The sequence below is a fragment of the Cervus canadensis genome, chromosome 9 (genome assembly GCF_019320065.1).
Source record: "Cervus canadensis isolate Bull #8, Minnesota chromosome 9, ASM1932006v1, whole genome shotgun sequence".
In the NCBI taxonomy this organism is placed as follows: Eukaryota; Metazoa; Chordata; class Mammalia; order Artiodactyla; family Cervidae; genus Cervus; species Cervus canadensis.
In genome coordinates this window covers 62,590,143-62,605,262 of record NC_057394.1, presented here as the reverse complement: position 1 = coordinate 62,605,262, position 15,120 = coordinate 62,590,143, and the positions used below count along the sequence as shown (strand labels likewise).

Below are 15,120 nucleotides of genomic sequence, written 5' to 3'. Positions count from 1 at the left end.
CAACTTGTATTTTCCATGTACAGTTAGCAGCAGTACCGAGATTGAAAACAGAACAAAACTTACTCAAAGTCATCATTGTAGTTACACCCTGAAAGTCCCAGAAACCTATGTACAAATGCTTAAACATGAGAATCTTGTAGAGGCAATAATATATGACTGTTTAACAGTAACAGTCTGTTTCTGAGTTATTGAATCAATACTTCTCACTCAGTAAAACTGCAAGGAGACAACTTCTCTTTATATGCTTTGACACAGATAATCCAAAGTCTTAAATAATCAAACATAATTTTTTTTCAAAAATAATTTTTTATTTGGCTTTGGAGTATAATATTTTGGTACATAAAGTAAAACATGACTGCCTAATACTCTGCATTCAACAGATTAACATAGAGTGACAAAAATTGGAAAATTATTCCTCTTTCTCAGTGGAATTATTCTTTAATCTTATTGTTATCATGAAACAAAAGCGTATTTTGCATGAGTTTGAAATTGCTGTCTTATAATTTGTATTTAATGCCTTCCCTGAATTGGAAGACATGAGGTATTTTTTTAAATGTATTTATTTTTTAATTGAAGTATAATTGCTTTACAAAATGTTTTCTGCCAAGTATCATCATGAATTAACCATAGGTATACATATGTCCCCTCCCTCTTGAACCTTCTTCCCATCTCCCTCCCTATCCCACCCCTCTAGGTTGTTACAGAGCCCCTGTTTGAGTTTCCTGAGACACACAGAAAATTCCCATTGGCTATTTTACGTATGGTAATGTAAGTTTCAATGTTACTCTCTCCACACATCTCACCCTCTCCTCCCCCCACCTGTGTCTATTAAGTCTGTTCTCTATGTCTGTTTCTCCACTATTGCCCCGCAAATAAATTCATCAGTACCATCTCTCTAGATTCCATATATATGCGTTAGTACCTGATATTTATCTTGTCTTTCTTACTTTGAAATGAGGTATTTTATATAAATTTCTCATGAGTTTATCATAAAAGAATTAAAGTATCAGGTGGTCACAACCATACAACACATATCACAGTATTGAAATTGTTGTTGTATTGATTGTCACCTTTCACTGGATATTAAAAAAACGTGGGCTACAAATGTATTTTTTAATCTACCTGAGCACTTCAACAAAATTTTGACTGTCTATAAGAATACTGATATTAACAAAATAAAATTTTAATTATAGCTTTAATTAACTGTAAAATCTGAAATGAGATTTGGGGTCATAAGACATAGGTTCAAATCTTACTTTATCACAATTTATGTGATTTCAGTCTCTAACTCATCAAGGGTCATCTGAATAAAAGGAATAGCACCTGACCTATGTACTTCAGAGTACCTGTAAAGGTAAAATGAGGTAATGGGTGAGAAGTACCAAACAAATTTAATTTTCTGCATATTCAGCTAAGAAATATATGAAATAAGAAATCCTTTTAAGGTTCATTGTGACAAAATTCATGTTAAAAACAGGTACCATACCATTTTTCCCAAGTAAAAACACCTTAACTTTTCTCTTCAGCCTACACATACACTTAAAACTACTCATTACCCCCACACACAAAATATATATATATATATATATATATATATATATATATATACACACACACACACACCCCTTGTATCAAAATACAGCCCCTGGTGTTTTATGTTCTCTGGACTTCCCTGGTGGCTCAGACAGTAAAGCGTCTGCCTACAATGCGGGAGACCCAGGTTCAATCCCTGGGTCGGGAAAATCTTCTGGAGAAGGAAATGGCAAGTCACTCCAATATTCTTACCCAGAAAATCTCATGGACGGAGGAGCCTGGTGGGCTACAGTCCATGGGGTCACAAAGAATCGGACACAACTGAGCAACTTCACTTACTTCAATAAATACTAGCAAAGTAGAGTTGACACTGGTGCATCCTCTTCCTCAAAGCACTGAAATCCATCACCATAATGACCCACAGAACAGCCTCAACACAGTTATTAATCTACTGGTTTCTTCTCATTTGTGTTTTGGCAGCAACCAGCGGCATGCAGGATGATCCCTCCCACCCCCGGCCAGGGATCAAATCCAGGCCTCCACAATGGAAACACCAAATCCTAACCACTACGCCACCAGCGAACTCCCTGTAGATTTCTCTTTGAGTACCTCTCATATTTATGGCTTCCCTGGTGGCTCAGAGGTTAAAGCGTCTGCCTGCAATGCAGGAGACCTGGGTTTGATCCCTGGGTCGGGAAGATCCCCTGGAGAAGGAAACGGCAACCCACTCCAGTATTCTTGCCTGGAGAATCCCATGGACAGAGGAGCCTGGTGGGCTACAGTCCATGGGCTCGCAAAATGACTGTGTATATTTTTTTTCTAGATTAATCTTTTCTACTGGTTCAGTTTCTGGCTCTTCAAATGCAGGAGTGTAAGGTTTCATCCTTGGACCTCATTTTTTCTCACTCTGTTTCTGTGAAGATGACCCAGCCTATTCCAGTAGACTCAGGCACTATCTCTGTGCAGCCAACTCCCAAATCTCTGTTTCTTCATGGCTCCTTCCCAGGTTCCAGGTCTCTATATCTAATTATTGACCACATATTTCCATCTGGAAGCACTTCGGTCTATGTGTCTAATTCATTATTCTTCCCGTGTCCCAAACCTCCTCCCCACCTCTGCTGCCACTCCAGATCATCAAGCAGTCATCAAGCAGAGACTGTGGAGTAAACAGGGATTTTCTCCACTGGTCCTCACCTTTCACCTCCACGCTCTAAGAACAGGATCTGCAGATTCCGTCTCTGAAATGTCATACTATTTCACTACTTTTATCTCAATTTAAATTCGCACTGTATTCGGGCTTCATTATTTCTTTTTTAAAGTATTCTGATTGCCTTTTAACTAATCTCTCTGCTTTAGTCTCTCACAAATCCATCCTGTTAAATATAATGCCAAGGACATAAAAATACTCCCCTACTTTCTATGCGTACTCTTTGCCTGGAAAATAAACTCCAAACTCTTTGACATAGCATTCAAGACCCTAATTTGTTTCTAACCTGTTTTCCCAGTAACTCCTACCCACACCCTCTTCTTTCTAGAACACTTTCAGTTTCACGCCCTAGTTTATGGTATTCCCTTAACCTGTTATGGTTGTTCTTTATTTGTCAAAAGTCTATACGTCTTTCAGATCCATGTGACAAGTCATTTTCTCTGCAATACCTTCTCCAGTCTGTGTTCCAGATAGAATTAATCCTTCTTCTCCTGTACTCTTCTGCTATTAAAATTAAACTTAAGTGTAAGAAATGTTTATCTCTTCCACTGCATTAGACTTAAAGGGAAAAAGTATTACTCATCTTGATTTCATCTATGATTCACAGAATGCTTGACAAATAGAGGCTACCCAATAAATACTAAACTGAATACTTATTCCTGATGTATGTAACAAATACAGAGGACAAACTTTAAGAATAATTCTTATCTGTATAACATACAAACTATATCATATTGATTTTGTCAGTTATTGTTAAAATCAATAAATCATTTGGCTTTGGATAATAATGAAAGTATATCTGAAAGATGAATTACTCATTGTAATCCTTTTGATTTTAAGTATATCAACAACTACATTTCTCTTTCACAGTCGGTTTGGAAGATAGCAGGAAATAGTTATGCAAAAATCCAGTCAAATATCTGTAAAAATACATAGAAATCAAAAGAGGCCATTAGTAGTGCTATTAAAAGAATCACTAAAAAAAAAAAAGAATCACTAAATTTATTAAAGTCTTTTGTATATTAAAGAGTAAAAGACATTGTAAAGACTAAAAACAATATTCAGTTAAAATAACCTTAAGGAAAATCAGATATATGCTAAAGAGTCAGTGCCACATCACTGTCACAAAATTTTGTGTAACAAAAAAATCCATCTCTAAGAAATACTAATTTAATGAAATTACACTCAATCCTGCTCTATGATTGTAGCTCAAGTGTCAGCAAACTATACCCTGTGGACCAAATCTGGCCCCTCACATGTTTTGTTGGTCAACAGAATTTTACTGAAATACAGACATATTCATTCATTTCTGCTTCTGTCTGCTTTTGCTCTACAAAAGCAGAGTTGTATAGCTGAGACAGAGACGATGTGTCCCACAACACCTAAAATGTGTACTATCTAGACCTTTAAAAAAATTGACCAACTCCTGCTACAGATAATCAGTTGGAAGTTTGGTTGTAAAACTAGGCTGGGCTGTGTATGTATCATTACTCTAGAATTTTTTTTATGCAAGGATTTCTTCTTAAAACTCAAAAGAATTTAAAAAATTATAAAGATGTTATGATAGAAATAGATGTCAAGTATAGGAGAGTTAAATGGCATACAAAAAGGATTTTTTAATGAAAACTTGTGTTACTTTTATACTCTTATATGTACTTATACTGCCCTTTTATATTAGAGTACGTCACTGAAAATGAACTGGTCTACCATTATTATTTCACTAAAAAGTAGAAAATTAATTCTTCCTGCAGGAATAAAGGAGTGAAGTTAAATATAATTATTTTTCAAAATGAGGGGAGGGAAAGGTGGAAGCAGGGAGAGAGAAGCTACTGTACCTCATTCTCTAACTGAGATGAAGCCAATCTGTGTACCAAAGTTAGGGCCATCTCGGACATGGGAAAAAAACTTGTCAGGATGACAAGACGTACAGAGGTTGAGATCCTGGTTCTGGTCCTGAATATTCTGTGGCAGAATTCCTCCCCGTTCAAGAAGAATCCTTAAGATAAAGATTTTTCCAAAGACAGAAAGTTTACTTTACCAACAGACAAAGCAATATGGGAAAAGCATCGATATTAGTGTAAAAGAACTCTGGGAAAGATCTGCTTGGAACAATGCAAGTTGTCATTCAGTTACAGAACAGGACCACAACAGGAAATGGTAGATTTCACCATTACAGTTCTGGACTGAAATCAATTGTCATTGTTGTTTAATCGCTGAGTCCTGTCTGACTCTTTCATGATTCCATGGACTATAGCCTGCAGGCTCCTTTGTCCATGAGATTTCCCAGGCAAAAAAAATTGGAGTGGATTGCCGTTTCCTTCTCCAGGGAATCTTCCCAACCCAGAGATCAAACCCACATCTCCTGCATTGGCAGGCGAGTTCTTTACCACTAAACCACCAGGGAAGCCTCAGATCAAACATACCTAGTGGCTTTACGGATGTCAACACAGGGATTTGGTGAGTCAAACAGCCGTACACATCCGGGATCAAGATTATGAAATGCCTTTGCTGATTCCCTTGGAAGAGTAAAACAGCACGGTCCAACTGAAGGCCCCAGTACAACAATAATGTCTTCCAAACTGCAGCCATATTCTTCTCTCATAGCGTTCACTGTAGCCATAGCAACACCTAACAAGGTACCTTTCCAACCTAGTAAATAGGAAGAGAGAGAGATAAGCAAAGTTAAAACATAACAAAATGTCATCTTAATTTATATCTAAGTTAAAAGTGAGCAGAGTCAGTTTATGTATTTTTCCTAAGGGTGCTTTCACCTCTTAGTTATTGTGAATAATTTCTGTTTTGAGCATGGGTATGTAAATATCCTATTGACATTCTGCTTTTAACTCTTTGGATATATGTTCAGAAGTGGAACTGTTGGCTAATATGATAATTCTATTTAAAACCTTTCGAGGAAACATCATACTGTTTTTCATGGCAGCTGCATCATTTTATTCTCCCACCAATAGCGCATCATGGTTTCCATTTCTCTTCACCAAAACTTATTTTCATTTTTTAAAAATATCAGCCATTCTGATGGATGTGAGGTGATATCCTGTGGTTTTGATTTGCTTTTCCATATTAGTGATGTTGGGAATCTTTTCACATGTTTATTGACCATTTACATATCATCTTTGGAGAAAGACCTACTAAAGTCCTTTACCCATTTTTCAATCAAATCTTTTAGTTTTTGTTGTTGTTGTTGAATTGTAGGTATTCTTTTTGTATTCTGAATATTAACTTATTAGATGTATGAACTGCAAATATTTATTCTTTATCTGTTGGGCTGACTTTTCACTTTGTTGACTGTGTTCTTTGAGGCACAGAAATTTTTGTTTTTGATAAAATCCAACTTATCTATTTTTACTTCTGTTGCTGTGCTTTTGGTATCGTATCTAAGAAACCACTGCCTAATCCAAGATCACAATGATATACATTTATATTTTCTTCTATAATTTTTAGAGTTTTAGCTCTTACATTTAGATCTTTGATCCACTTTGAGTCAGTTTTTATACATGACATAAGGGTCCAACATTGTTCTTTTGCATATGCCTATCCAGTTTCGCCAGTACCATTTGTTAAAGAAATTGTCCTTTCCCCATTGTATAGTCTAGGTACCTTTTCAAAAATAATTTGACCCTAATGCAAGGGTTTGTTTCTGGAATGTCTATTCTATTCCACTGCTCTATTGTCTTTATGCCAGTACCATACATACTGTTTTGATTACTGTAGCTTTATAATAAGTTTTGAAATCAAGAAGTATGAGACATCTAACTTTTTTCCTTTTCAAGACTGTTTCATGTATCTTTGATAATTTTAAATTTAATGTTTCAAAACCCAGGAAGTAACAAATAATATTCACATTTTATATCCCGGAACTAAGACTCAAATTTTAAATAACTTTGACAATGTTGAATAGTAAACCTGACTTCTAGTCAGCAGAAGATAATCCAAAAGATCACTCCTCATTTTACACAGACTCATTACCTCTGGATAATCTAATAATAGTATTTTTTAAAAACCTTCAGCAAACAAAATTCCAAAACCTTGACAAACATAGCACCTAAAAATTCTTTGTTCTTATTTTCAGAGAATAGTTAAAGCTAATCAACTATAACATATTAAACGAAATGCAATTTTCCAAACATATTTTGTTTTTTCTTATCTTTACACTTGCTGCTGCATTTTCAAAAATACCTTCTGCGACAAGTCTAATCTTCCTATTCCCTACTACCCAGACTTCAAGGGTAGACTTCTCAAACTAGAGACAATACAATTCAGTACAACTCCCTGGGAGTGTTTTGAAAAGCACAGAGGTTTTTCTTTTTGGTTATTACATAAGTACAACTGGCATTAAGAATTTTGAAAGCCAAGCACACTTAGTCTGCAATGTGACTATCTTGCGCCAAATGTTAATAACATTCCTGCTGAGAAACACTGGTACCTAGCCAAATCCTACAAACCTCCCAGGAATCAGCCTCAATCAGTTCAGTTCAGTTCAGTCGCTCCAGTCGTGTCCGACTCTTTGCGACCCCATGAATCATAGCACGCCAGGCCTCCCTGTCCATCACCAACTCCCAGAGTTTACTCAAACTCATGTCCATCGAGTTGGTGATGCCATCCAGCCATCTTATCCTGTCGTCCCCTTCTCCTCCTGCCCCCAATCCCTCCCAGCATCAGGGTCTTTTCCAATGAGTCAACTCTTCGCATGAGGTGGCCAAAGTATTGGAGTTTCAGCTTTAGCATCAGTCCTTCCAGTGAACACCCTGGACTGATCTCCTTTAGGATGGACTGGTTGTGGATCTCCTTGCAGTTCAAGGGGACTCTCAAGAGTCTTCTCCAGCACCACAGTTCAAAAGTATCAATTCTTTGGCATTCAGCTTTCTTCACAGTCCAACTCTCACATCCATACATGACCACTGGAAAAACCATAGTCTTGACTAGACGGACCTTTGTTGGCAAAGTAATGTCTCTGCTTTTTAATATGCTATCTAGGTTGGTCATAACTTTCCTTCCAAGGAGTAAGCATCTTTTAATTTCATGGCTGCAATCACCACCTGCAGTGATTTTGGAGCCCCCCAAAATAAAGTCAGCCACTGTTTCCAGTTTCCCCATCTATTTGCCATGAAGTGATGGGACCACATGCCATGATCTTAGTTTTCTGAATGTTGAGCTTTAAGCCAGCTTTTTCACTCTCCTCTTTCACTTTCATCAAGAGGCTTTTTAGTTCCTCTTCGCTTTCTGCCATAAGGGTGGTGTCATCTGCATATCTGAAGTTATTGATATTTCTCCCAGAAATCTTGATTCCAGCTTGTGCTTCTTCCAGCCCAGCGTTTCTCATGATGTACTCTTTACATAAGTTAAATAAGCAGGGTGACAATATACAGCCTTGACGTACTCCTTTTCGTATTTGGAACCAGTCTGTTTCCGTGTCCAGCTCTGTTTCTTCCTGACCTGCATACAGGTTTCTCAAGAGGCAGGTCAGGTGGTCTGGTATTCCCATCTCTTTCAGAATTTTCCACAGTTTATTGTGATCCACACAGTCAAAGGGTTTGGCATAGTCAATAAAGCAAAAATAGGTGTTTTTCTGGAACTCTCTTGCTTTTTTGATGATCCAGCGGATGCTGGCAATTTGATCTCTGGTTCCTCTGCCTTTTCTAAAACCAGCTTGAACATCTGGAAGTTCACAGTTCATGTATTGCTAAAGCCTGGCTTGGAGAATTTTGAGCATTACTTTACTAGCATGTGAGACGAGTGCAATTGTGCAGTAGTTTGAGCAATCTTTGGAATTGCCTTTCTTTGGGACTGGAATGACAGCTGACCTTTTCCAGTCCTGTGGCCACTGCTGAGTTTTCCAACTTTGCTGGCATATTGAGTGCAGCACTTTCACAGCATCATCTTTCAGGATTTGAAATAGCTCAACTGGAATTCCATCACCTCCACTAGCTTTGTTCGTAGTGATACTTTCTAAGGCCCACACTTGACTTCACATTCCAGGATGTCTGGCTCTAGGTGAGTGATCACACCATCTAGGTAACTGCTTTCTTTAGGGATTATACTCTGAGTCATATAATTTGACATAAGTATTCCTTGTATCTCCTCCTCACCTAAGAGTCTACTAGCTCTCTTCTATCTTTACACTTATCACCATGGGTAGTAATTAACTATTAATGCTGGGAAAGACTGAGGGCAGGAGGAGAAGGGGATGACAGAGGATGAGATGGTTGGATGGCATCATTGACTTAATGGCCATGAGTTTGAGCAAGCTCTGGGAGATGGTGAAGGACAGGGAAGCCTGGAATACTGCAGCCCGTGAGGTCACAAACAGTCAGACCATTACTTAGAGAATGAACAAAAACAATGTCTATCAGAAAGAAATTATAACTTTTATAATTTTGGGGAAAATTATAACTTTCCCCCCAAATTGGTAAAAATCCTAGGTGATTAAGTATACTTACCAGAGTGAGCAACCCCACATGCTTTCTTGACAGGATCTGCAAAAACTATGGGAATACAGTCAGCACCAAGAGCTGCTATCGTGACTCCTCTTTGATTTGTGGTGATTCCATCATAAGATTCAGGCTCCTTCCTTCCCATAATCCAGACATCATTGGCATGATCAGTCTAATACCAAAGATGTGAAATAAAAATGTTTTGAAAATAGAATTTCTCATACCATAAGCTTTTCTGAAAGTATTTTGTACAAAATAATATAACCAGTTTAAGGTTACTGCTGCTGCTGCTGCTGCTAAGTCACTTCAGTCGTGTCCGACTCTGTGCGACCCCATAGACGGCAGCCCACCAGGCTCCTCCGTCCCTGGGATTCTCCAGGCAAGAACACTGGAGTGGGTTGCCATTTCCTTCTCTAATGCATGAAAGAGAAAAGTGAAAATGAAGTCGCTCAGTCGTGTCCGACTCTTAGCGACCCCAGGGACTGCAGCCTACCAGGCTCCTCCGTCCATGGGATTTCTAGGCAAGAGTACTGGAGTGGGGTGCCATAGCATTCCTTAAATACATCAGGTCCATATGTGTATAATATAGTAACAAATTTACTTGACTCTATGATATGATAATCTTTATGTATTTTCCTCAAAGGAAAGCAGACTTCAAGATTTAAAAAAAAATCAAAATAGTACCGATGAACCTATTTTCAGGGCAGGAATAGAGATGCAGACAGAGTGAACAGACTTGTGGACACAGCAGGAGGGCGGGGAAGAGAAGGTGGGATCAATTGAGAGAGTAGTATTGACATATATACATTTCCATGTGTAAAACAGATAGCCAATGGGACGTTCAAAAGGGAGGAGATTAAAAAAAAAGGGAGGAGATATATATATACTTATGGCTGATTCACATTGTTGCATGGCAGAAACCAACACAACATTGTAAAGCAATTATCCCCCAATTAAAAATAAATTTTAAAAAATATAAAATAGTCCATCCATCATGAAAACCCCTCACTAGAGATGGGTAAATCTCTAATTGCAGTAGTTGTTCAGTTGCTCAGTTGTGTCGGACTCTCTTCGATTTCATGGACGGCAGCACACCAGGATTCTCTGTCCGTCATTATCTCCCGGAATTTGCCCAAACTCATTGAATTGATGATGCCATCCAACCATCTCATCCTCTGTCACCCTCTTCTCCTCCTGCCCTCAATCTTTCTCAGCATTGGGGTCTAAACCTAATAGCAGTAACTTCCACAAAGTACTAATTGACTGAAAGAAATTAAATTTCCAAATCAATAATATTTTTACTTTTCCTGGAGTCAAAGAAATCTAGAATTCTGTAAGAACCAATTATCTTATCAGTTGTACCCTAGTTCCTCCTAGTGTTAATATAGAAAACAATGGCTTTTCTCTCTCACCATTCAGGAAACTTACTTCTAAGTCAAAAAGGCAGTGGTACTATACTCTGGGGCTTTCCTCATGGTTCAGTGGTAAAAAAAGAAACAGACAAAAAAAAAAAAAAAACTCACCTACCAATGCAGGAGACTCAGGTTTGATCCCTGGGTCAGAAGATCCCCTGGAGAAGGAAATGGCAACCCACTCCAGTATTCTTGCCTGGGAAATCCTATAGACAGAGGAGCCTGGTAGGCTACAGTCCATGGGGTCACAAGAATCGGACACAACTTAGTGACTAAAAAACAACTGTATTTTTAGATGTGAGGAGTTCCAGATGTTTGTGTGTGTGTATGTGTGTGTGTATATATCATAGAATTGATCTTTAGACTATGATATGTATCTCTAAGAAAAATAACCACAAACATTATCCTAAGTTTTAGATAAAACATTAGATGTAAACATTAAATAGCTTATTTAAAGTCCATATAGTCATTGGCAGAGTCAAGAATATACTTTAAATCTTCCAAAATATGAAACAAAATTGTACCTTTATTTGGTAAAATTTATTCGCATTAAATCCTGCAGCCTTCCCCAACCTACGCAGATTTTCTTGAACAACAGCCTTGGGATCTCTCCGTTTGGAACTACTGAAGAGATTGAATGAACTAAGAGTTGGTATGTAAGATATCCCACCTGTTCTTGTAGTAAATCCATGTATGAAAGTATCTGTTGAGGATAAACAGTGAAGATTAAAACTAGGCTGTACAAAAGACTGTAAAGCCTTACAAACCCAGTCTCTCATTAGGACTTTCCCTAATAACCTCACCTTGCATTAGTTTATCCAGCTTCTAATTTCTACAGTTCTTTATAGCTTCATCTGTTCTTATGACACAATGTTTTGAGTTTGTTTTACCTTCTCTGTGGGATTACTGCTCTTCAAAGGGTATCTTTTTCCCATTAGTTTTTGTTATGCCAATAGCATATAGCTCACAGTAAACATCCTTTTACTAACAAGTGAGATTTGACTGTTTTAAATTTCACTCTTCTGTGAAGGCACCACGGAGTTAAGGTTTCAGAATTTCTAAGTAGGAAATGCTTAGGGTCATAAATCTCATTTAAAACCAAGGCTGGGGGATTTGTCTTAAAGCTGAATTTGCATAAAGCGAATTTATTTAGAGTGGCTTTGAAGGAACTATTCCTTCACACATGTGACTCTATAAGGCCGTGCATTACACTCCCATGTTGTAACTGATGCTAAGGAACACATAATCTCACACCAGTCTACAAAAGAAACAAGAAAAAGAGGTGAACAACCTGTAAAGAAAGACTGGCTTTTCATATTCAAGTAAAACAACTGATAGTGTTTAACATACCTGGGATCAAAGGAGATGTGATAATGGTTAATTCTCCCTTCAGTGCTGGCAAACTTCTCAAATATGTTTCTATTTCATTCTGGATTGCTTCTAGTTCTTGAGCTGTGATTATGTTTACTTCAGTAGACTGTTTCAAAAGACCTCCCTTCAAAGTCATCTGTAAATCTTCAAACTCAAAATTGTAAACATCAGTAAAGAGTTGGTCAATGAAAGCCTTCATTAATGTCTTCCGGTACACAGGCACAATTACCTTAATGCTACTCAAATTTTTTTCATCAACTTTTTGTTTAATTATATACAAAGAGGCAGCCATGCTGGGATTGCTAACAGTCTCAAATTCTCTCAAGAGAGCTGATAATCCATTGCCTGTTTCTAATTCACAATTATCATGGTCACAGCTGATGTTACTACAACACATTATGCAAAAAAACTTGGCCTTGGCACCATGGTGGTATCTGACCGCATTCAATGTCTTTAATAATGTCTGATGACAGTTTTTCTGAGAGTTCAGTTTCAAACCAAAGAGATCAATCAACACTGCTTCTGCCATCCTTCAATTCTGTACAAAGTTCTTCAATGAAGTTTTTGTGTCCCCCAAAATTTACCTGTAAAGAAAAATTAGCATAAGTAAGAATGCAAAATTATATCAACATAGTCCCAGTTACAACAGAAACTTGTGGATGGGTAAACAGAAGAATTGCATTGATTTAAAAATGTAACCAGAATAGTGAATCTGGACTCCTCCCAGAAAAGCTAATCCACTATTTATCAGAAGAGAACCATGACAATGAAAGCAAAGCCAGCTCTTAATTCATTTTGTGAATGTACTTTACATCTTTCTAGTAGAACAACAGGTTTGGTTTTGTTTTCAGATAGTAAATTTTAAGCAGGGAATCACTTACTGACTTAGAGGAAGTACTGTTTTTTAATTACAGGGTGTCAACCTATCATTGATACATCATTAATCCTGACATGACAGGCTTGTTAGGTCACATCCCTTCCTACGAAATACCTGGGCCTTAAGTTCAATAAGATTAATTGCAGTTGCATTTAAAATAAAAAAAATAATAATTAAAAAAAATTTAATTTCTTTTTTTTTTTCCAAGAAAAATTGTATTTTTTTTTCCCCCAGAAACAGACTCACAGATATGAGCTGTTACCAGCAGGTTGAGGGAAGGCGGGGAGGGGCAAGATAGGGGTAAGGGGATTAAGATACAAACTATTATGTATAAAATAAATAAGCTACACGGATATATTGTACACCACAGAGAATACAGCCAGTATTTGAGAATAACCTAAAATGGCATAATTTATAAAAATATTGACTCACCATGTTGAACCCAACATTAATATTGTAAACTAACTGTACTTCAATTAAAAAAAAAAAAAAAAGTCCGTTTTGAAGGTTAAGAGCAGAGATGACCGACAGATTTGCCTCCAGGAGTCACAGGTATGGCAGCACCTCGTTACATTAGCACTCGGCACTCGGTCCCTTCCTAAGTCCAACGATCACGCAAGCGACTGCCATTTGGATCACGTGCGCACCCCCGCCCCGCTCTCCTCACCCCCCACTACACTCACACGCTTTCTCACCCCGGCCCCTGCCCGCCCGTCCGGGCTGCCGCTCTCTCTCTGGTGACCCCTCCGGTGTCAGCCTCTGCCCCTCCTAACCCCCGCCCTCCGCACCGAGTAACGCCGCACGACGAACGCCTCGGCCACCGCCCGGTCGACGCTCGGCCCCGCGGGTCGGCCGCTGCCCACACGCCGGGCCCTCGCCCCGACTCCTGCCGCCCCTGCGGGCCTTTCTGACGGTCGGGCGCACACCCGAGGCCGTCCTCCGTCACTTTCGGTTGCACGCTCGGCGGCGAGCTCGAGCTCTGAGGCGTCTGCCGGCCCCGGTCCTGAGCCTGAACGAGACCCAGAGGCCGTGAGCGTGCGCCCCCGCACTCCTCAGCCGAGTCCCCGCCGCTGTGAGGGCGGCGCCCGTCCCGCCTCAGCCGCTGCACCCGCTTGACTGCGGACGGAGCACCCGCCCCGCATCCACCCGACGGCTGCGGAGGCCGGGTCGGGGGGCCGGGGGGCGGGGAGCCGGAGCGACCCGGGGGGCGGACGCGCCCGGGCGCGGGGAACCGTCAGCAGTTCCGGGTCCGGTGGCCGCCAGCCTGCACCCGCCGCGCGGCCCCTGGAAGAGGAACGGGAACCGAGCAGCGGCCGGGCCGAGCGGAGCTATAGGCAGGTCCGCGGGCGGGAGGCCGGGCAGGAGGCGGGGCAGATGAGGGGCGGGCGGGCCTTGAGGGAGCGGGCCGGCCTCCAGACGGGGCGCGCGGCGGAGCGGCCGGGGTCGGCGGGCGACGACGCCCTCTTCGACGCCCTCTCCTGCTTCCGCGCTTGGCGCGGTCGGGACCCCCAGTTTCATCCTCAGAGCCCTGGCCCGAGACCCTCCTTACGTTAGTACTTGGCACTGTGTTGCGTCCAAGTTCACACACTGCGCCTCCTCAGGCAGATTTTTTTTTTTCTTTCTTCTTTACTGTTTGGCTTTGTTTCCAGAAACAAATTGACTGAACCCTCCTCCTTTGCCTTTTTTGCTGATCCCGCCTAACTTGCTGACTAGACTTCATAGCTCCTTCACGTGTGTGGATAAACCGATGTCCTTATAAAAACATGGGCCAAGCATAGAAAATTAGAAGGCACTGACCTTAAGAGTTGTGATAAAAATGTAAATTAGCATCCCCTTTCTCCCCTCAAAGACCATAACATTTATTTATTTTAAAATACTGAACAGCTCCTACCTATGTAGATGGCAGGTTCTATGGCCAAAGGGAAAATATCTCCAACCTTCAAAGCGTAGGAGACAAGGTGCTTCCTATGGCACTGTTTATGATGAAAGGAGGGGTCCCTTTTTTCTGACAGTTGCTCACATGATAAGTTCTGAAGAATGTTTCCCTGAAAGAAAGAATCTCAGCAATCTGGGAGTTTAGAAGAGCACTGGGAACTGAGACTACTGCTATTCTGTTTGAGTAGAGAATGAGGTCACCAATCCACCCATCAGTGAACCCACTCTTCAGTATCTGGCAGACTTTTTTCCCCCCAAAACTGTATTTTCATTATTTTTGTGAACATTTATTAAGAGCACTGAGTGGTAGGTGTTACACCTGATCTACTCTGCCCC

The 15,120-nt window shown here is 40.0% G+C and overlaps 1 protein-coding gene across 1 annotated transcript; it reads right to left on the bottom strand.

Annotated features, from left to right (window-relative positions):
* Positions 1-286: 286 nt before the first annotated feature.
* On the bottom strand, positions 287-14,189 carry LACC1 (laccase domain containing 1). The gene is made up of 7 exons (XM_043478040.1): positions 13,638-14,189; positions 11,952-12,556; positions 11,126-11,304; positions 9,196-9,361; positions 5,164-5,389; positions 4,576-4,736; positions 287-3,660 (listed from the first exon to the last, which is right to left on the bottom strand). The coding sequence occupies exons 2-6, from the start codon at positions 12,499-12,501 to the stop codon at positions 4,577-4,579; spliced, it is 1,281 nt and encodes a 426-aa protein (XP_043333975.1). The 5' UTR covers positions 12,502-12,556; positions 13,638-14,189; the 3' UTR covers positions 287-3,660; position 4,576.
* Positions 14,190-15,120: the final 931 nt, after the last annotated feature.

Excerpts from the sequence above, each read along its gene's own strand:
- LACC1 (XM_043478040.1), bottom strand. The coding sequence starts at position 12,501 with ATGGCAGAAGCAGTGTTGATTGATCTCTTTGGTTTGAAACTGAACTCT. Across the intron at positions 5,390-9,195 it reads ATGTGGGGTTGCTCACTCTG|GTTGGAAAGGTACCTTGTTA; the intron begins GTAAGTATACTT and ends CCTATTTACTAG. Across the intron at positions 4,737-5,163 it reads GACATCCGTAAAGCCACTAG|GATTCTTCTTGAACGGGGAG; the intron begins GTATGTTTGATC and ends CTTTATCTTAAG.